This window comes from Mixophyes fleayi, chromosome 2 (genome assembly GCF_038048845.1).
Source record: "Mixophyes fleayi isolate aMixFle1 chromosome 2, aMixFle1.hap1, whole genome shotgun sequence".
Lineage (NCBI taxonomy): Eukaryota > Metazoa > Chordata > Amphibia > Anura > Limnodynastidae > Mixophyes > Mixophyes fleayi.
The window spans coordinates 190440246-190462407 of record NC_134403.1 but is presented as its reverse complement, the minus strand read 5'-3'; the positions used below and the strand labels follow the sequence as shown (position 1 = coordinate 190462407).

At 39.2% G+C, this 22162-nt stretch overlaps 1 protein-coding gene across 1 annotated transcript in view; it reads right to left on the bottom strand.

The window, feature by feature from the left end:
- Positions 1 to 14961, bottom strand: part of TINAGL1 (tubulointerstitial nephritis antigen like 1) — a 32771-nt gene extending 17810 nt beyond the window's left edge. Inside the window, exons 1-3 of the mRNA XM_075195169.1 lie at positions 14868 to 14961; positions 5400 to 5724; positions 229 to 292 (exon numbers count right to left, since the gene is read on the bottom strand). Of these exons, the coding sequence (XP_075051270.1) occupies positions 229 to 292; positions 5400 to 5721 (386 nt within the window). The 5' untranslated portion in view covers positions 5722 to 5724; positions 14868 to 14961. The remainder of the gene's footprint in view (positions 1 to 228; positions 293 to 5399; positions 5725 to 14867) is intronic.
- Positions 14962 to 22162: the final 7201 nt, after the last annotated feature.

The following is a 22162-nucleotide window of genomic DNA, read 5'->3' as shown; positions in this document are numbered from 1 at the left end:
ATATATCAGCTTATTGCTGGAAGGGTATGCTGGAACTTGTAGTTTCACAACACCTGGATATATATATATATATATATATATATATATATATATATATATATATATCAGCTTATTGCTGGAAGGGTATGCTGGGACTTGTAGTTTCACAACACCTGGAGTGTCACAAGGTAGCCAACACTGATCTACTATCATTTTAACAATAATAAAGGCTATGTTTAATGTACTTACCATGGATTGCAATTGTCTTGGTATGTTGCCCCACTTGGATAATGCTGGCCATTTTTGACACACACTGGAAAAAAAAGAGTTAATGATTATGTGATGACAAAGATATTTAAATAATAGTCCCATGTCCTGTCAAGTGATCATTAAGGGTTCAGGCCGTCCTAGGCTAATACACACTTAGAGCCCCCTCGCCTTCCACACCAGGCTAATACGTGGTAGGTTAAAACTTGTCCTTATTTTGAAATCGGGCTTCATGTTTATGTTCCTGTGTTTTCAAAACTCAGTTCCATTTGGCTTTTTAAAAGGATCAATATTTGTTATTCATTTCCTTTTAATTAAAATCAAAAATGTATAGCAGAACGAAGGAATGGATGAGCGCTACATAGGGTAAAGGTGGAGGGGGCTGTCACATCTGTGCCTGTCACCATCCTTGTCTGTCCCACTTACGTATCCTCAAGCGCTCGCCCAAGGATGACTCATTGTCTTCAGCCTTTACCGTGGGAATATGTCAACATTAAAACCTTGCTGCATTTTTTCTTTCATGCTTTCTTTTTACTTTGGAGAACATCTATTCTCTGATTTGTTAAAATCTAATTAGGTTTGTACCTCTCATTGTCACAATTTTGTCCCTGCAAAAATGTTGCACCCCTACCAAAAGCTTTGTGCCCTAGGCTGCAGCCTAGTCAGACTATTGGATAATCAGGCCCTGCTGAAGAGAATTTGCAAGTGATTTATGGTATGAGATTTTTCCTCAAAGGAATTCAAGACTAGATGTGGCTGTCTTGCCAGTCACGCTATAATTGCAGAGTTTTAAAAAAGTAGACACAGTTACATCAGCCATCATTCTGTGATGTCGTACACCCATGCATAATACACTAAACTCAAAGTTCACACATAAAACCCGTGTTTTAGGTGCAAAGTTATGTCTAAGTAATGCTACCTAAATTCCTACCGCCCGCCCACCGCATTAAAACAACTTTCTCAGAGACCTGTTGTTTTGCTGATTATTTCACTCTTATGAAATGCAAAGGGACAAAATGAATGACTTCCTCTAATGTTTCAGGTATTTCATGTTTAGTATATTGATTACTTACATTGTGTTTAAGGCACACCTGGGTGAGCATACAGCTTCCAGGATAAACCCAGGATTTACACCTGCCTTTCCCATCTGAGAAACCTGCAACTCGTCACCTCCTATCAGTTAATTGATCTTAATTTACTTATTATTAATGCATATCTACTATTTTATTTTTGCACTGCATTAAGCAAACAATTACAAGTTATTATTATTATTATCACTATTATTATTATTAATAATAATAATAATAATAATAATAGACTACACCCTACCTCACATTATCCAGTCTCCTTATGTCTAAAAAAAAACTAATGCCATCTTTATGCAAGGTGTATGAGCTGCTCTCAATAGGCATGTGAAATGTGACAAGACAGATGAATTACATGTCAAATTGGAAATGTCACCTATTATGTTGCATCTGCATCATTTTCCTAATCTACCATCCACCTTTAACTTTCACTGCGTAGAAAAAAATGTTTCACAAAACATTATTAAATTATAAAGCTTACATGTGGTTCGTAAATGGGATTATGAACCCCCTAGGGTAAACTAAAACGACATCAGAAGTCACAAAGTAGTACTATGACCATATACGGACATGAAGTTGCAGGCTAAATGTTGCTATAATGGACATGGAATTCTGGGGAGATTATGTTATAAATTGCAAAACTATGTATAGTTTATCTAATAAATATGTAAGTGATGACATTTCAATTCCTGCCTGAATTTTTCTGCTTCATAATCAAGAGGGAAAATTAATTTTGCCATTATTAATTATGTATCACAAAATGAAAAAAAAGGGATAAAATATAACTTTTATTGTTTATATTAAAAACATAAATGTTAAAACTAGCGAAATATAAAGGTGTACGTGATTAGTGAATTGTGAATACTGTGTGATAAAATCATTGGTCACACAACTAGTAAACTTCTGAATATCTTATGGACACGTATTAACCAAAGCTGGGTTTTTTGGCAGGGGCATAAGCTCCCCGGGCCGGACAGAAGAAGTCTATTTTGGGCCGGTTCAATGACCGGCCCAAGTCTCTATTGCTTGGTGGCTGCCGCTCCTCCGGGACCAGTCACCTACTATCATTGGCTGCGGATCCTCCCGATCCGGACCCCTCCCTCCCTTCTCTCTCCCTCCCTCTCCTCTCTCTCCCTTCCTCCCTTCTCCCTCATTTAAGAATGGGCCACTACTTATGGGCCAGTGTTGTGTGCTTGCCCCCTGGGCTATAGTCTGCCAGCCCTCCCCTGCCCTAAGCCCCTGCAACATTTCTTTTTTGTATAAATGTCCTATAAAGATGCTGTGTGGTTCTTCATACTGAACACAACAATAACAATGAGAAACCAGAGGAAAAGTCATTGTTTAGTAAAGCAGGGATGATTTAAATAAATAGGCAGAGCGTCATCTACTCCCTACCGCCTGTAAATCCTTGAAGTGATTACACTGTCTGGACAAACATACAAGCTTGCCAACATGGCGAGTTTCCTCTGAAATCACTCCTAGGTGTGACTTAAATCCAATAACCCTTTAACCTAATTTGCAAAAACAGTTTATCACTTTAAAATAAAAGGGAAATGGCAGTGACGTTTTATTTCTGCTGGCTACAAAATGCTCCCATGCTTATAATAATTCATGAGATGATTATCGTAAATGATGATCAATGCAGTCGGATGAGGTCCTCTATCGTCCTCATGTCAGGTCACCTTTCCATCACATTAAACAGCCACAATGACGTATCCTACATTTAAGGACTGGAGAGACGGACTAGGGATTTGCAGGCACAATTTCAGTAGGGACAAGGCCACGTAAGTGTGTCACATACTTGCTAAGTTTTTGATGTTCCCCTTAGGGAGGGGAGATGGGAGGAGTATGAACGGAGGGGGCAGGGCTTGGTTAATCGCTGTATGTTGAAGCAATTCCCTGAGAATCATGTCATGTTGGCTCAATTTCTGCCTACTTCACTAGAAATTGGGCAGATGCGGCACCATGCCCTAATCTCCCAGAATTCAGGAGAGTTGTCAAGTATGGTGTAGCATGGCGCCTTGAGATGTGGCGTCTCAGGAGGCATATCTGTTGTGGATGTCGAAGCACTGGTGTAAACATATGTGATGATTATTATTCACATCAGCATGTATCTTTATTTGTTAGAAAAATATAAGTAAAAGTGTGTGGCCCCTCCCCTACAACAAGTAACCAGCACTAATGCTATAGCCTGGGCTGGCTGCCACTCAAACAGGAATACAATGGTGTCCCCCTATAAAAGCAGTAACCAGCTGGCCACAATAATAACAGGACAATTATTGGTGATGATAACTGCCATGACTTTACTCCAGCTACATATACTTAAGGTACATGCTATACACAATACACACAATTTTGCAGCCATTATGTTTACATTGCTATCTTCAAGCCATAACTTACTCTAAGGAGTATATTTACTTAACTGCGGATTTGAAAAAGTGGAGATATTGCCTATAGCAACCAATGAGATTCTAGTTATCATTTATTTAGTACATTCTACAATATGATAGCTAGAATCTGATTGGTTGCTAAAATCAACATCTCAACTTTTTCAAACCCGCAGTTTAGTAAATATACCCTTAAATGTCTAATAAAGATTTTTTATTCTTCAATGTCTAAATTAAACTCTTTTTAAAACTGGCTGCTCATATATCCCAAGAGACCTGATTTCCATGGGACAGATAGTCAACTTAGACGGAAGTGTGTGTAACCTTGATCTATTTCACAGTGAGGAAAGTCTGCAGCATCTATCGTAAAATGTGCAGTTTCCATGTGACAAACATATAACACAGCAATGTAATTGGAACCAAAGGGCAAATATTTCATTACTGTCACCTTCAGTTCAATCAAAAATGGCAAAATTTAATGTGATTGAGAATATGTTTCATGTCAGTAATTATCAATGTATTGTGAGTAACTTTTGCATTGAAATAAACCTTTACAAGGATGGGTAACGATTTCAAGAGTAAAGCTGACCAGTATTTGTCTGCTACATGCAAAAGCAGTCTCTTCCATACATGCAAGAATAAAATTGAATTTGCACCCCTTGCATCGCAACAGCATTAGTCCAAATATACACCCGTTAGATGGATTTGCTCATAACTCTAAATGAGGCCCTTTCTTTATCAAATTAGCCTCTCATTTCTCAGGTTTTCCTCTTAGTCGTGTTCATCTTTTTACTCAGTTCTAAAACAAATAATTATGTTTCATTCCTTATTGACTCTAAATGGGCCACATTTTAGGTATCTTGTCTATTGTAGCCCAGTAGAAAATAAAATATTAATAGGCTTGTTATGTTTGCAGGCATTAATAAACTGACTGGGAAGTGGCTTTGCAATAACCCATTATTTATCTGTGTGTATAATATTGTTAGAATATGCAATATGATGACAACGAAGATCCATAGATGGGACTCAGTTTTCTTAAACTTATCACTGATCTTTACATAATCATTAATGAAGGTTATCAATTAGTGGCATTTAAGAAATGATATTCCAATATCCAGTGGTCAAAGTGTAAATTTAGAAGTGGCGGTATGAAAACTGAAATGCAGGGGCGCACGCAGGGGGGGTTCTGGTTCTCCAGAAACCCCTCCCCTCCGCAAAGAACAGTGTCCCTACATAGCGGCACTGTACTATACAGCAGCCGCGGCGCTGTCAAAGAAGCGTCTGCGGTGGTGTACAATACAGCACAGCCGTGGACGCTTCTTTGACAGCGCCGCGGCTGCTGTTCAGTGCAGTGCCGCCGATATGGAGCTGCTGCGCATGCGTGGCAGCTCTCTATATGTTTTTTTTGGGGGGGGAAACCCCCCCTTAAAAATCCAGCTTGCTTGTAATGGAAATGTATGTTATTGTAATTTGATAGCTTTACAATGAAGGCAGTTGAAGTGGCAGTATGGCATATCACTGTATGCACATCTACTTCCACCACTGAGTAGATCACTCACAAAATGTGTACATTACACTGTCTCTCCACATTACACTGTACTGACATGTAAAACTTTAAGCCAATAATTAATTCAAACTACATGCAAAACACTGAAATACCTCCCCGTATTGTATCACTCACCTTTCTGGATGCTTGCTGGTGGCGCAATGCCCAGACAATACCCCCAGAAATCAGGACAGCAATCTGACACTGTTCGATTGCAGAACAGGTCGCAGTAGCAGATAGTATCCAAATACGGTACAGTACAGGCATCGTTTCTGTCTGGGCAACAAGCATTATTCTGCTGGCAATATGAACCACCTGCATCTCTGATCCCACGGGTGTGAAGTCCTGGGCCAAGCTCACGTCGGGTGCGAGACCTTTTGGCAGTGACATCTTCAATCACCACTAAGCATAATACAACTGAAGCAAGGAGAATGAGCTTCATCTTCAAATGTTGCATTTCCTGTAAAGAGATTATTGATGAGACATTGACAGCTAAGGTTATTGCCTGGAAACCTTAAATATACAATGATTAGGACTTTCAGATACGAATTAGACAAAATGATGTGGGTGACTAAATTCTACAATTTCCATCATACCTAGGCACAAAACAATTGACAAATAAAACTGTTTTAGCCTTAATAAATAAACAGAAACACAATGGTTTGGTCCTATAGCTATAACTTTACAAAGCTAAATCAATGAGTGTAGTGTATATATTTCACGGGAAACTCTGCATTGCCAAATCCTTTCTGATCCTGAAATCCAGTGTAGGATTAAGCATACATGTTACACTGAATATACTGAGATAAAGGTGCTGGACGGGTGCATTTATAAGGGAAATCTCTGCTTTTTGGGTGAGCCCGCAGTCTTAGCTTTCCTGCAAAAGATCTTGATTTTTCTGCTATGAGGTGATGTCTTATATATCTAACATGTAATTTGCACCTTCCAGCTGTTTCCATTTGCAGAAAATGAATATTTAGACGCATTGTGCAATAAGAACATAAAGGTGACGTAATAAAGACAGTCCCAACATCTCTTTACTCTTGTGGTTTATTGAAGAAATTAGTAAAAACTGAGCAATATTCTAGTAGAAAAACAGAAATGTTTAAATTACTGAAGAGTGCTAAGTTGTTAATAGGTTGGACGTTGAAGTGACATTTCGCTCTTTCCACCCTGCACATTTTCAGATACATTTTCAAAAACCCACAAAACTAGGCACAAGATCTATTTCTGGGGGCAGTTCCAAGGACCAGCAAATGACCCTTAAATTGTACTAGGCAGACAAGCATTTGTGCAAATAAAGATCCAGAGTGGTTCACATTTTTTGCAGTTCATAAATGATCCTTTATGATTGGTATCAGAAACAAAGAATGGTTAACAGAATGGTACTGTATCATGGTAGCAGAGTGCATTGTGGGACATTTAGATTTTCTTGCGATATGGCTTGGGAAAGACACTATAAAACAATATAAACACATATAAATGTTGCGAAATGCAGATTGGGTGAGTCTATGTAGCAGGCTGACACCATTTGTGCCTTCAGGGTTTACAAAAGGAAATGTTAACCTGGGTGTCACATACCCTTACAATTCAGACCCAGAACTACTTTATATAATATTTGGTATGTATATAATTGCCTCTGACACTGTCCTTGTTCTGTAATGATGTCATGCTAGTATTGCACACCGGTTAGTGGAGCTAGGCAGAGACACACTATATAATCTAACATCTGGGAAGCCGAAGGTGAGCTCGTAGAATGTGAGGAATGACAGGTAGCTCACACTAGCCAGTGAACAGCTGCAGGGCAATGGTCCTTCAGTAAAAGGTGGCATGTACAGGTCACGGTCCTTGCACAGAGACAGGTATGTACCATGAACACATGAAAGAAAGATTAATGCACATACACTATCTCCCACTATCCCAGAGCAGTAGGCAAAAATTCTGGTATTCTATTTCTTCAGTACAGTATAATTGGTACTTTAAACCATAATTTCCATACACTATAGACACATGTTTATTTCAGTTTAGACACACAAAACCAAAAAAATAAACAATTGTAATATGCAAAATGGGAGGCTTTGACTATTAGTTTTAGTGGTACCATTATTACGCAACAACAAGAACTAGCAATTGAAAGTACAGAATGAGTATCTGTATTGTATAGCTACTACTGGTCATAAAACGTAGCACTTGCACGATACCTCTGCCAATCTTTCATGGCAAGAGGTGCTGACGGTGTAAAGTACAACATGTGGGGTCAGTTATGACAGCATTCGAAAAATGTGAAGTTTCGTTGTAGAACTAGTTTGTCCTTTTCTGCAGTACATTTGTCCCAATACAGTATTACAATAAGCCATATCTGCCCTGAAAAAGAGATAAAAACTAAACTGAGGCCAGGTCATTAAGACCATAAAAGTCTCTATTACCTCCAGTCACCAAGAGGTTCTTCAGTTTTGAAGTACATTTTAAAGAAGCTCTGATCAATACTTCAAGACCACGTGGGAACAAATGTACGAGTTATATCACGAACCTGAGATGACTACAACTGGAGCTAACACCCTAGTATAGAATGCCTAAAGTTGTAAGATAGTGGCAATCCTGAAGTCAAACCAGGCTACTGACCAGGCTACATCATTTATGTTTTCATGTTCATGTTAGATACAATCTACTAGATGGTGTAGACATATTCTTTAATATATCCTTTAAAGGAATAAGGCATACCCTGAACATAACTGTAAAATCATGTATAAATATTTACTGTACTCTCAACGTTATTTAACCTACTACGCAGCATTGTCCATGTATATTATTGGGATAGGAAGGATAGGATAGGAAGAGTTGAAGAGCAGCCAAGCACTGTCTAATATTATAGTCACGCCCCCATGCATGCTTGTCACGCCCACTGGCGGCATGGTGTGGAAACCCCCCTCTACAAATCCTGCATTTGCCTCTGCAGAGGGAGATAGCGCAGTTTGTGAGGGACATTCCCAATGTGCAAATATAATATAGTAAATATACCTTTAGATATTCTCAATGTCCCATTACTGTCAATATTTGTTACTCGTGAAAGAGACTCAAACAAGCAGTATTTTACAAGAAAAGTAGAAAGAAATTGTAATTCAATCAAAAGTAATAGTAAGCAAGACTTCAAAGTGTTTTTTTTTTGCTTTTGAGGTATACACATTCCCATGCTAATGCTGTGCATCGCACCTGTATAGAGACCCTTTCACAAATAGGAAAGCAGCCGTGAACTTACACATGCTTCATTCATGTTTCAATAATCATCATCATCATTTTTATTTATATAGCGCCACTAATTCTGCAGCGCTGTACAGAGAACTCATTCACGACAGTCCCTGCCCCATTGGAGCTTACAATCTAAATCCCCGAACATACACACACACACACACACACACACACAGACTAAGGGCAATTAACAGAAGCCAATTAACCTACCAGTATGTTTGTGGAGTGTAGGAGGAAACCAGAGCACCCGGAGGAAACCCATGCAAACACGGGGAGGACATCCAAAACATATACATACACACACACACACACATTATATATATATATATATATATATATATATATATATATATATTTATTTTATTTTTTTCATGATAACATATATATTGAAGTGTCAAGCTTTCAGTGGGAGGTTGTATAGCCAAGTCATCACACCTCTGCAAAACGATTCTGCTCATATCTAGGAATTTGTCTCCCACTAGGTTGTGCAGCGCAACATTGTACAATCAGGAAATTAAGGTAAAACTAGGTGGGACTCAATACTCTATTGACTAAACCTTACTGTGGGACTGTGTTTTCAAGCCACCACATTATTATCTACTGTTTATCTATGGGATAAGTGATGGATTTGACACTACATCTGGTGTTAGTAATGTGGTAATTCACGTGGAACATCTTTCGAATAGGATTGAAAACCACTCCCTGAAATCATTAACACAATATTTGATATATGGGGTTTTGGTGCCACTCAATATCCATTCTACACAAGTACATAGCCACATCAAGACCAAGGGCTAGATTTACTAAGCTGCGGGTTTGAAAAAGTGGGGATGTTGCCTATAGCAACCAATCAGATTCTAGCTATCATTTTGTGGAATGTACTAAATAAATGAAATCTAGAATCTGACTGGTTGCTATAGGCAACATCCCCACTTTTTCAAACCCGCAGCTTAGTAAATTTAGCCCCAAGACTGTAAAAGAAGGTGTAATGAACAATAAGCACATTCCAATGTGTGCTTCCTGGTCATTGGTAAATATCTCACCCCAAACTACCCCCTGTGCTAGCACAGAAATGATGTAATACAGTAATTCCTCTGGCAGAAGAATGCCAGGGACTGTAGTTCATTAATAGCTAAGCAGCCACAAGCAGCTTGTTTAGCTGTTAATAAACTACAACCTAAAATGAAATTAATACCATTTACATAAACATTGTTTATTAATGTAATGTACACTATTGAAACAAAGTGTCACTTTAATCATTTGTGCATAACACAACAGGAGTGAAATATATAATTTGTACATTTTTGACTAATTCCCCTCATCTTGCTGCTCCCTGAAACAACTGTCTGAAGCTCCATTATTATGAGACCACAGATATTTACAACACGTAATTAAGCTTCAATGCCACCAGTGACCAACATACCACATGTTAGGAAATAGTTCTGAGATATGTTACAGCAGGTATGAACATTTACTGATTCTATCTCTGCCAGGAAATTGATTACAATAAAAAGGTATTTAAGAAATGCATTATTTTGACGTGAGTGGGTGTCTTAAATAAGCAACCATCCCTATTGAACGTCAGTTATGTAGAACACATACATGTTAAATGGGAATATGAATATTCCCACAAGGCAATGGTTTCAGGATTACCAATGCAAACATACATGCATGCATGCCTGCTGAGGAGATTATATATGGACTTGTAAAGCAGTGTGTACACATCAGACCTGGAAGTCACAAATCAGCCTCCGCCACCAGGTGACTTGATGAATAAACGGATAGAAGGTTCTAGGAATACTGTAAAAGGCCGTCACTTTGCAGCACTCCTTTTGTCATGGTTATACATTAACGTTTAGGACGATCACATTTGCTCCACTTAACAAACAAAAGGGTGACATTCCTATTCACTTTGATTTTAAATATCTTCCATTCAAGTTTGAACGGAGTTATACATGACTGCATTGCCTACTTTGCCTGTCAAAATATATCTCTCTATCATTTCTATGTAGAGGTGGTTATGTAAAATAATCTCCCTGATACTGCCTTTAATCAGATTTCAGAGAAAGTGCCATGAGTATTCAAGGGATTAGTAACCGTGGAAACAGTTTATTATCAGGCAGGTTTCTTAATAATAAAAAAGGAATATTCTAGTGCAGGTCTCTGTCCGATGTGATTGGATAGCGAATCCTGTAGCTATTATTGGCTTATGAACGTAGAGTGAGATATGTGGGATAATTCATGCAGGGATTCTGCTTCTCAATAGCTAAGGTAAGCAAGCAACTTACTGCAGTAACTGATTATGTTCTGCCGTCCATTCATAAAAATAAATAAAAACCAAAAACCTTCTTGGGTAACTGTTTATGAAAGAAATATTTTATTCAATTAGTTTCCACAGGCCTTTTTAGTTCAAGTTCTTGTGGTTTACAGAGGGTTAATGGGCAGCTTGGGTTGCTAAGGCTAAGCCAGTCATAGGCAATAGGCCTTAGCTCCTTCCTGTTTTATAGTTATATTTGTTTTTTTAGCTTGTAACACTTGTTTAAAATACCTGCTATGTTATTACAGAGAGGCGTCTCTTTAATTAAATGTATTGTTTTAAATTATTACTGAGATTAATGGTAATGCTCAGCAAGGGGTAGACCTAGACTTTTTATTTTTAGGAGGGGGAACTATGCGAATTTGCATAGTCACACCCTCCTTCATTGATTGGTTGGCAGGCCGCAATTTAATGGTTTAAAGGTTACTGCTGGGGGGTCAATTGCCCTGATATCCCCAGCCCCCTCCTTGGACCCACCAGTGTGTGCAGCCCTTTTGAACATTAGAGGACTGCCTATGTGGCCCCTGGAGGGTATCACATTGCTTATCACTGGTAAGCTGCAGTTTTGGTTGAATTTAGAGAGTTAATGATTAACTTCTACATAATGAGGAATTGAACATTTGATATTGTTATACATTGCTATGATTTAGAGAAGGTTATATGGGCAGCTTGGGTCAGTAAAGTCAAACTGAGTTTTTTGGTTTTAATCAAACCAGTTACTGGTGATTTATGTTGTAACTTAAATTATTAAAAGAAGTTATGGGGCCTATTTCACCTATATACAAGTTTATATATTAAGAATCATTCAGTTTAAAGCATACTTGCCAACTCTCCTGGAATGTCCGGGAGACTCCCGAAATTTGGGTCGGTCTCAAGGACTCCTGGGAGAGCTGGCAAATCTCCTGCATCCCATAATTGCGGGGCTAAAATCACGCGGCAAATCGCGTCATTTTGCCCCCCCCCGCGACAAAATGGCATATTTGTCGCCACCCCACCCCCTCCCGCCCTCTAGATACACCCCTCTCGCCAAATGTTGGCAAGTATGGTTTTAAGTTATAAACCTTAAGATATTTGCCTTACCCAACCCCATGACCATTACTTAGCACTCACTTCAGTGTTGTACATAAAAATCATTATATCTGTAGTGTCTAAGCATTGCCATGAAAATGGGCACATTTCTGTTATAATTATATGTTTGTGGGCAGAAAACGTTTCAAACATTGATGTAATCCAAGAGAGTCCATGATGCTATTTGAAAAGCCAGGTTCTACAAAAAAGCTCTGGAGGACCACATATGACCTGAGAATGACCAACTCAACAATCCTGAATTATATGGTACACATGTCCACTGTTTGTATTCTAATCAGGACAATGGTGCAGACGGGGTATTGCCTACAGGGCGGTCTTTCTGCATGGGCACACTGGGCAACTGCCCGGGAGACCCACAGGCATAGGGGGGCCCCATAGGCAAGGCACGGAAGAAAGTTTTTTTTAACTCCTTCACCGCGGAGCAACTATGATCCAGCTCCCTCCCTCTCTTCTCCCTCTCTCCTGCGTGAAACATGGGAGACATACATGAGTGCAAAATCAGCATGGAGGGCACAGTGTTAAAAAGGGGAGACAGGTGAAGGGGTGCAAAAGCAGCATAATGGAGGCCACAGTTTGAAAGAGGGGAGACATGAAGGGGAGCAAAAGCAGCATGGAGGGCACAGTGTTAAATAGGGGAGACAGGTGAAGGGGAGAAAAGGCAGGATAATGTAAGGCACAGAGTGTGATACAGGGGAGACATGAAGGGAGGGCAAATAGCAGCATAATGGAGGGCATAGTTGAATAAGGGGAGACAGAAGAAGGAGGGCAAAAGCAGCTGATGTGGATATTAGGGGGCACATGGTGAGATCTGATGGGCATGCAAGGGGCATTTAGTTAAGTTTGATGGCATGTGGAGTGGTGTGATGGGTAGCTTGGCCATTTATGACTTTTTTTATTCCCACTTCAACAGCTTCCTCCACAGCAATTGTGAAGTAATGTAAAGAGACTGTATGTAGCTCTTTGAACCCTCCTCCCCTGGATACAGCAGAGAGATAAGCATTGTACAGCGTGTTTTTTAATGTTTAAACACTGATTTTGGTTGTGTAGGTAGGGGCCCCAGTGCACTGCTTTGCCCGGGGGCCCATAATGCTGCTAAGATGGCCCTGATTGCCTATGTGTATATTATCGAACAGCAATGTAACACAATATACAACTGATTTTCTGAACATTCTGCTCCTCTGAGGAATACTGTGGACCAGGTTAGACAGTGTTTTGAATTCTTTTTTCTTATCTACAGCTAAAGGATGGGATTGTTGTTGAAAACATGAACCATTTCATAATTACAAATTGGAGTGCTGCATACCAAGTACTTCAAGGGCATGTAAACCTGTATTCATTATTATGACAATAACAGATTCTCCAACATGACATTTTCCACCTGGTACCGAATGCTCTGATCCCAAACGTCCCATTTAGTAACTTTTGCAGTAACCATTGTTGAATAATTCATAAAAACTATTCAACAATTAATTCATTCAGCACAGGTAACTACAATAGTAAATTAAGTGTCATGTTAGGGGGGTGCATTTAGTATTGGACAGAATTTGTTGTATTGCAGGGTATTCAGCAATCATTTAATTAAAAGCTTACACATTCCAAACTCCCAGAAGGTAATAGTTATATGATACACAAGTGATAATGACATGTATTGTATATAAGATAATCAGTGATGTGTACTTACTAATTTGATCACCGTTGATTGCCACATTTTAAAGTACTGTTCCTATTTATTATTAGAGGATTGCAGCAGACATCCCAGCATCTTGGATCGCAGATGCAGTTGCCCTAGATGTCTATGATCAAGGGCAGGCTGGGCTGGGGAGCAGGGGGGCATCTGCACATCGGGCTGGTCCTATAGTGGATTACCTTGGGCTGGGTCACTGGGTCACCTGCATTTTTTTCCCTTTAAAACAGGCTGCTGCGTCCAGTCTTGCCCTCTGGGCTAAAATTTGTCAGCCCACCCCTGTGTATGAGGACTGCAAAAATGCCCTATTTATCAACCTCTGAAATTCCGACCTTGACCCTGAGAGCTAACACCATCTGAAGATGTCGTTAGCCGTTCTATGCTATGGGGAGAACATCGCAGGACAGGGGCTTCATGCTCCTTCCTAGCGCAGAGTGTACAAAAGCCACAAGAACCTGTAGATAAAGTAATCACCTTACTATATAGACTACTCACCAGGACAGGCTCCTAGCTGCCGCTGCCCTGGCTGCACAATTTGAATAAATAGGACTGTTAAATAATTTCTTATCATTGCAATAACATATTATATGAAATGTGAATAAAATACCATTGGTGATAAATAGACCCCAAAATGACAAACCTAGCACCAGAATGACAGTTTATCAGATCGGGGCAGGGCAGTGACAAAGTGACTGAAATATGAAGTCGGGACAGGCTAGGCTTTCTATATATCTGAGGTGCATTCCAAATTAAAGCATGCTGGCAGCTACCCAACAAGGACAGATAGAAATAGAGAACTGTTAATTGTCCAGGAAGTGGGCAGTAAATCTCTCCCAGCTCTTATTATGTTTCTTATTCTTTCTATCCTACTTATTTGTCCTTAGTTAGCTTAGTTTTCCAGGTGTTGCCCAGAGACACATCATTAGTCATGTTCTGCTATCTGTATTCAGTTAAACTCCTACAGGACTGAATGAATCAATGTGGCTCACTCGACTACACCTGAACTAGACTTTCCTTCATAGGAAACTACTCAACAAGTGGCAGCCGTGCAGTAATCCATCGTCTGTGTGGCTTTGTAATTACAACCAGTGGGCGACAAGATCGCTTATTTCCAGATGCAATTATTTTTATTTCCCCAATTGCCTGCGAGAATATAAATCTTATTATAACTTCTAACAATAAACTATAGATAACAACGCAATACATATACCCTAGGAGAAACTACTGTAAGCATGTTAATAAAACAATGTAAAAAGGTATTTCTTACCTATTTGTCAAAACTCAGATACAGCCCTTTAGGTATGCAGTGATCCTGCAATGTCTGTGCACTTGCTGGAACTTTTTTAACTGGGACACTCCTTATGTACAGTAGAGGCAGCATGGGCTCTGATGGTAACGCCCACAATCCTGTCATGTCCAGCTCTTCTGCATATCAGCCGGGATGTGGGTGAAAGCCGTAATAGCCGGAATGCTGGAACACCAGAATGATTTGGCTCCCTGCAGCGCCCTCTGCTGCTTGTTGTCTTGAGTGCAGCTTGTTGTGTTTTCTCTCCCTATATAGTGCATTCTGTTCTGTTACACAGATATGTTCTCTGTAATATGTGGAACAACTATGTCACATATTATATTGCATATATATTGTATTGTGTGTCTATATATATATATATATATATATATATATTATATATTGCAGTATATCATAGCTATATATTCTACTTACCAGTTCTCCCTGCCTGAATGTATGTCGGAATGGAGCGCTGAGTGCATTAAACATCCATTCTGGCTACTGGAATGGAGCTCCGGGGACCTTAACATTTCATTCCGGCTGCCAGAATGGGTCTGCCAGTACCCTAGCCATCCATTCTGGCTGCCGGAATGAAGCTCTGAGGACCTTAGCCATCCATTCCAGCTGCCAGAATGGGTCTGCTCATACATTATAAGTGTGCCGGAATGGGACTTTGAGTACAGTAATCATCCATTCCGGCACCTGGAATGGATGATTAATATAAACAAAACCTTATTCTGACACCCAGAGTGGATCGCTAAAATACTCAGACATCCATTCCGACAACCTGAATGGATGGCTAAGGGACTCAGAGCCTCATTCCGGCACCCAAAATGGATGGTTTGGGTAATCTGAGCCCCATTCCGGCACTTGGAGTAGTTCTCTAAGATACTTAGAGCTCAATTCTGCTAGCTGGAATGGATGACTAAGGTACTCAGACATCCATTCCAGCACCAGGAATGAATGGCTAAGCTATTGAGACATCAATTCCGGCAGCCAGAATGGATGGCTAAGATACTCGAAGCACCATTCTGGCAGCAGGAATGGATGGTTAGGGTACTCTGAGCCCCATTCTGGCATCTGGAATAATTGTCTAAGATACTGAGAGCCCCATTTCAGCAGCCGGAATGGATGGTTAAGGTCCTTGGAGCTCCATTCTGGCAGACGGAATGGATGGCTATGGTCCTCGGAGCTCCATTCCTGCAGCCATAATGGATAGCTAATGGGTTCTGAGCCCCATCCCGGCAGCCGGAATGTATGGTTAAGGTCCTCGGAGCTCCATTCCATCAGCCATAATATATGTCTAAGGTGTTCAGAGCCCCATTCCGGCAGCCATAATGGATGGCTAAGATGTTCAGAGCCCCATTTCGGCAGCCGGAATTGATGGCTAATGCACTCAGCGCTCCATTCCGACATATATTCAGGCAGGTAGAACGGATAAGTAGAATATATAGCTATGATATACAGCAATATATATAAATATATTATATATAATATATTGCATTGTAAATAAATGGATCAATGAATACTTTCTAATAAATGGATCAGTTAGATAGTAGTGTCTGATTTCTAAAGATTGCTTAGTAAGCCACAGAGACAAAATTACATGCATATATATATATATATATATATATATATATATATATATATATATAGATACACACACACACACACACACACACACACAATACAATATATATGGAATATAATATGTGGAATTGTTGTTCCACATATTGCAGAGGACATATCTGTGTAGCAGAACAGAATGCACTATATAGGGAGAGAAAGCACAACAAGCTTCTCTCAAGACAGCAAGCAGCAGAGGGCGCTGCAGGGAGCTATTCTGGTGTTCTGGCATTCCGGCGATTCCAGTTTTCACCCACACCCATTATACCATTATCACATGCTTTAATCAAAGTACTATCTCTAAACTGTATATTGAGTTGCTTTTAAGATATGGTGTTATACTGAGTGACGCATACAATTAGAATTGAATCATTTGAGACTGAATTCCATCAGCCATATTTGGTAAATAGTCATATATTCTAAAACAATTAGTAAGCATGTTAAGCCGTTTGAAGCCAAGGCTTGCAAATAAGAGGGAAATTAGTTCTTCTGACCTGATTAACCTGATTTTTCTGGAACATATTGTTTCTAAATACAGAATTTGGTATTATTTATTTTAATAATGACCAGAGGTTATTTTTTGAAGTTTGTAGGTGAATATTTTCAGGATTAATTGTGTCATGTGAAATCATACCTCTCAAGTGTCCCGATTTCAGCGGGACAGTCCTGATTTCAGTGGTACAGTCCCGATTTCAGTGGACTGTCCCACTGTCTCGCCTGTCTTACAATTTGTCCCGGTGTCGGAGCACACGCTCCCATACCGGGACATAGCAGCCATAGCAGCCAGTTTCCCCAGCGGTCTCGGAGGAAGTTGGTATAACGACGTTTGACTTAAAAATGCTACTGTGCATGGGCAAACAGGAACTTCGTGGGCGGTGATTAGGCTCGACGGTGGCGTGGCTTCTTTGTCCCTCTTTCGGATCTCCAAATGTTGGGAGGTATGTGTGAAATACATATATAACACCTACTGATTTTAGTATTTGCTTTGCATGCACTTTTACATATTATCATTAAGCTCTCAAATTCAAAGATTACAAAGTTGTAAATACATTGTAAATGCAAAAACTGCTTGATATATTTATTTTAAAAGTAAGATGTTAATTATGAAACATATTGTTCATGATTGTATACTACCAAACTTTAAACAACCATGACAAAGCCGGCATGTACATATATTTACATGTATAAGTTGAGTTGGACTTATCTCAAGATATGTCCAGCTCAAAAACTACCATTTGCACTAATCATATGTCAAGTGTAACAAGTGTGTATACTTATGCCCCATTATAGCGTTGACGTAACGTACAGAATCTTCTTCGTAGTGTTAGTAGTAAATGCTAAAGTCACATTTTACCCTATTTGTTCATAATATAATAATATAATTAAGTGTTGTATACACAAGATAGAATATTGTCTTGGTAGTTATTAATAAATGATAAAGTTGAATTTTCAAAATATAATTGAATACAAACACAAATACAAATTAAATTGCATCAAATGGAAATAGCTGTTGATTTAAATTTTCAAAAAGCAAATAACGAATCTCTTTTCTTTGGGTGGTCCAAATGGAACATATTGCGAATAATATAGCCGCAACGCTAATGATTTAATCAGCTGGAGGAATCAATATGCAATCAACTAATTATAAGCCACCAGATAGTGCTGATGATAGTCATCATCATTGCATATTGTTGCACCAGCCCTCCAGTACCCACTACGTACGCCTCCTAAAAGACGTATCTGCTGGTGTGTCCAGGTCTAATTGTTGCAATTATGTGAATATATCCATACTGTACTCATCATACACTTGCCCACTGCTGGCCTCAACATTTCGTGTAAAGAGCGCAAATCAACAATATGCAAAAATCTATATATGAATATATGCCTTTTTGGAGACTATGTGCAGTACAAAAAAATGCCTACCTTACGCAAAAAAAATAATTAAGTACTTAAAACTCCAAATGAGCTCCCCAATGTTTATATTTCATTTTAAGGTCAAACATAAAATTATTGACAGCAAAGCTGTATACTTTGTTATTTGATCAGAAACTGTCTAACGTATGCGTTTCTTTTTTGGGTTAAACATTCCTGAGCCAGAGTCACAAAAATAGATTTAGGTAAATATTTTTGTTGATAATCCACTATTTTTTAAAATTCACCTGAATATCGTGTTCACAAACTTTTTAAGACTATGATGTTTTAACCTCTTCATGACTGGAGGTATTTTGCACCTTAAAATTGTTATACAAATATGGAAGTACATGGCATTTTGGTTCTTAACACAAACCATTCATATTAAATGCTTGATTGTGAAGCCAGAAAGCTCCCTATATGGTTCCTTGTTCCACCACCTGGCTACCAACCACAACAGGAATTCTAGCTTACAGCCCCTGCCTTCATGTAGTGTATGTACAGTGGGTGGTAGTTTAAAGATGCATCTAGACAAACATTGTTTGCCACTTCTAAAAATGCCATAGTTATTTTTTGTTCTCATGCATCATCCTTGAACAATCCTCGTTTTCCAAACCTGTACCTGATGTTTACTAAAGCAAAGTAGTTTTAGAATATCAGTTGATTGGGTCATGTTCTAGGAGCACATTAGGACAATATTAGAAGTGTCAAAGTGTCTGGATGTAGCTTACTTGAAAATGATTAAAGTGACGGTAAAAGTATATATCGGAGCAAATACTGTATTTTTTAAATCACTCATATATATATATATATATATATATATATATATATATATATATATATATATATATATATTCAGGATAAATCAGTATTTCTTTTATTATGTTTTTAGTTGAAAAATATACAATAGTTTACAATAGTGTATCAATCTCTGATTTCACAGAAATTGATTGATACACTATTGATACATTTCACAGAGATTGATACACTATTGTAAACTGAGCCTCTGTAGTTCACTTGCTTATTTATACCTGCTAGCTCTAGGGGATGCTAGGAGAGGTGCTAGATAAACATTCCTAATTATTGTGTGGCACCATAATAGACCAATTCCTTATGTATATTAAACTGTAGTACATGTACTAGGAATAAGGGTGTCCTAACTATAATGACCATGCACCTTACATTATAAGACACCAGCTCTATTCTACCCACTATTTATCAGATACCTGGGAATTACCAGTTATTTCAGCGGTGATCACTGATGGGCTAACATATAATACAGGTTCTATTGGCTAGTGGCTACTATACAATAGTAGACTTTCTGGTGGCCCTTTGTAAGGTAGAACTTGTTCCTAATGGCCCAGTCTGCAATATAAAGCAATCCCTGTTGGCCCAATGGACAATACAGGGCCAGTTCTCCTAGGGGTGCACTCAGGAAGCAGTGTTGCTCAGGTCCTTGCCAGCTAATTGAATGTTTCAATACATACATACATATATCATCTATATTTATACATTAATGGTTGGAGGGGCAGACTGATAGGCCATTAGGCAGCAAGTAATGTGTATCTCTGTTGTCCAACAATTACAGAAGATGTCAAATTTTTAACAAAAGACTGAAAGTGGATAGATTATAGCTTCAGACAGGTTGACAGTTGGCACATCCACTTGTCCACCTGTGTAATATAAATATTTGCTGCTGGTGAAGATGGAGGACAGGTGTGAGAAAAAAAACTGGTTTACAAGCAAGCTCTGATCCCATATCACAGGTCTAGTTAATCAGAACAATTTATCTCACCTGTTTGAAGTCTTTATAAAGTCCCTCAATTCTACCAAATCTTTGCAGGAGCAAAGTTTTGTTTCGGATTTCTCTGTGTGTGCTTTGAAGAACACTTGTTTTGTTTGACTGCACATTCTACCTTTTCCAATCCTTCAACCTCAGCTTTGTACCCCACTATTCCACCTTCTCTAATCCCTTGACTTTGTCTTCATACAATACTATTCTACCATCTACAATCCTTTGACTTCAGCCTGTACCTCACAACCAGTCCTCTCAGGACTAAGTGACTTGGCCAGACGTGGTGTGTCTTTGAAAGCTACCCTAGTCACGAGGTTCTTTACTGGGAGCAGCCAACACTGTTACAGAGGTATTCCCAGGTATTTAGAAGTACTAAAGGTAGGGTTGTAGCTAAGTTCTCAAAGGCCCAGGACCTTGGCACACAACCAAGGTCAAAGCACTTGTAGTTACTTTTGCATATCCGATGTACACATTTAAGGTACAACATTACAAGTAACCCTGAATCTTACACCAGAAATTATTTGGAAATCAAAGTGTGTTGCAATAAATTGCACAGAATAAATCACTATACCACAGAAAAAAATAAATAAATAATGTATTAAGTTAAATGCACACTAAATTCCCTAACAAATTAGGACTATAACACCATGGGGATAACTCAAAAGCCTAGGTATTTTATAGATACCACTATGCATATTATCTTATAGGAGTAATAATTATATCCACTACCACTATGAAAGAATTGCATATAATAAATAGTAAAAAAATGGTTCTGTACAGATACAGGTATCCATACAGAACAGAATAAGCAGATACTGAAACTTTAGTCTACCATACAGAACATGAAAATAGGTACTGCCCTTACATGCAGAATCAGAATAGCACCTTTCCTGGCTAATAAGCGCTTACTGTATATCAGGGATGGATCTAGACGTAATTTTAAGGGGGGGGGGGGCGATTTTGCATAATCACCCCACCTTTTAGGGGGGACGATTTTGCATAAACCCCTCCTTCATTCTGATTGGCTGGCCCTGGAAAACCCCGCCCACCACCCGTGATTGGCCCCGCCCCCTCCACACGTTCTGATCGACGTCTTGGATCCAAATTTAAAGGACTTGTGCTGCTGGGGGGGCGATTGCCCCGATTGCCCCCCCCCCCTGGATCCGCCACTTCTGTATATTCACAGACAACACCCACTGAGACAAATGCTTCCCACATGCCACTTTCATGCCATCAGCCAGAATGCCTCACAAACATATCATGTTTAGTGTCATTCTAATCCACTTTTCACCATCATACATCTGGCTAAGCGATCGCACCTTGGCTATGCAAGTTATGGATGATAGAGGAATAATGATCAGACTGATATTGTGTGTTGACCCCAGAAATTCATAGTATGCCACTGTTGCCCCCAGAAATTCATAGTATGCCACTGTTGCCCCCAGAAAATCATAGTATACCAAGTATATGTTCCCCTCAATTTGCTGCTCTTACTTACCTTTGGAGACTCGTCTTCCTGCAGAAATCCGGGAGTTGCTTCAATGGCCGAAACAGAGCTTCTGCTCATGTGCAGAAGCTTCCTTTTGGCTATCATCGGTTGCTTTACTGAAGCAGCTTCAGTGCCAGTGTGCCAGACAAAAGTGGTCAGCGTGCCATGTCTGGCACGTGTGCGGGGGTTGCCGACCCCTGGCATATATGCTTTACTCATTCACAGGTTTGTGTCTGATTCGCAGAGATATTAAGATCCATGCAGCTTAGCATATAGGTATAGGTATGCTATTTCTGTAGGCAAATTTTTTATCCTAAATGACGCCAATTTAGTAACCAACTCTTCAGATGAAAATTACCACAAGTGAATTTATACCTCCTGTACTGAAAATACACCAAAACAATACTTTTCATAATCCATGTTTTGGGAGAGCTCTGTATATAACCAGTGAAACTA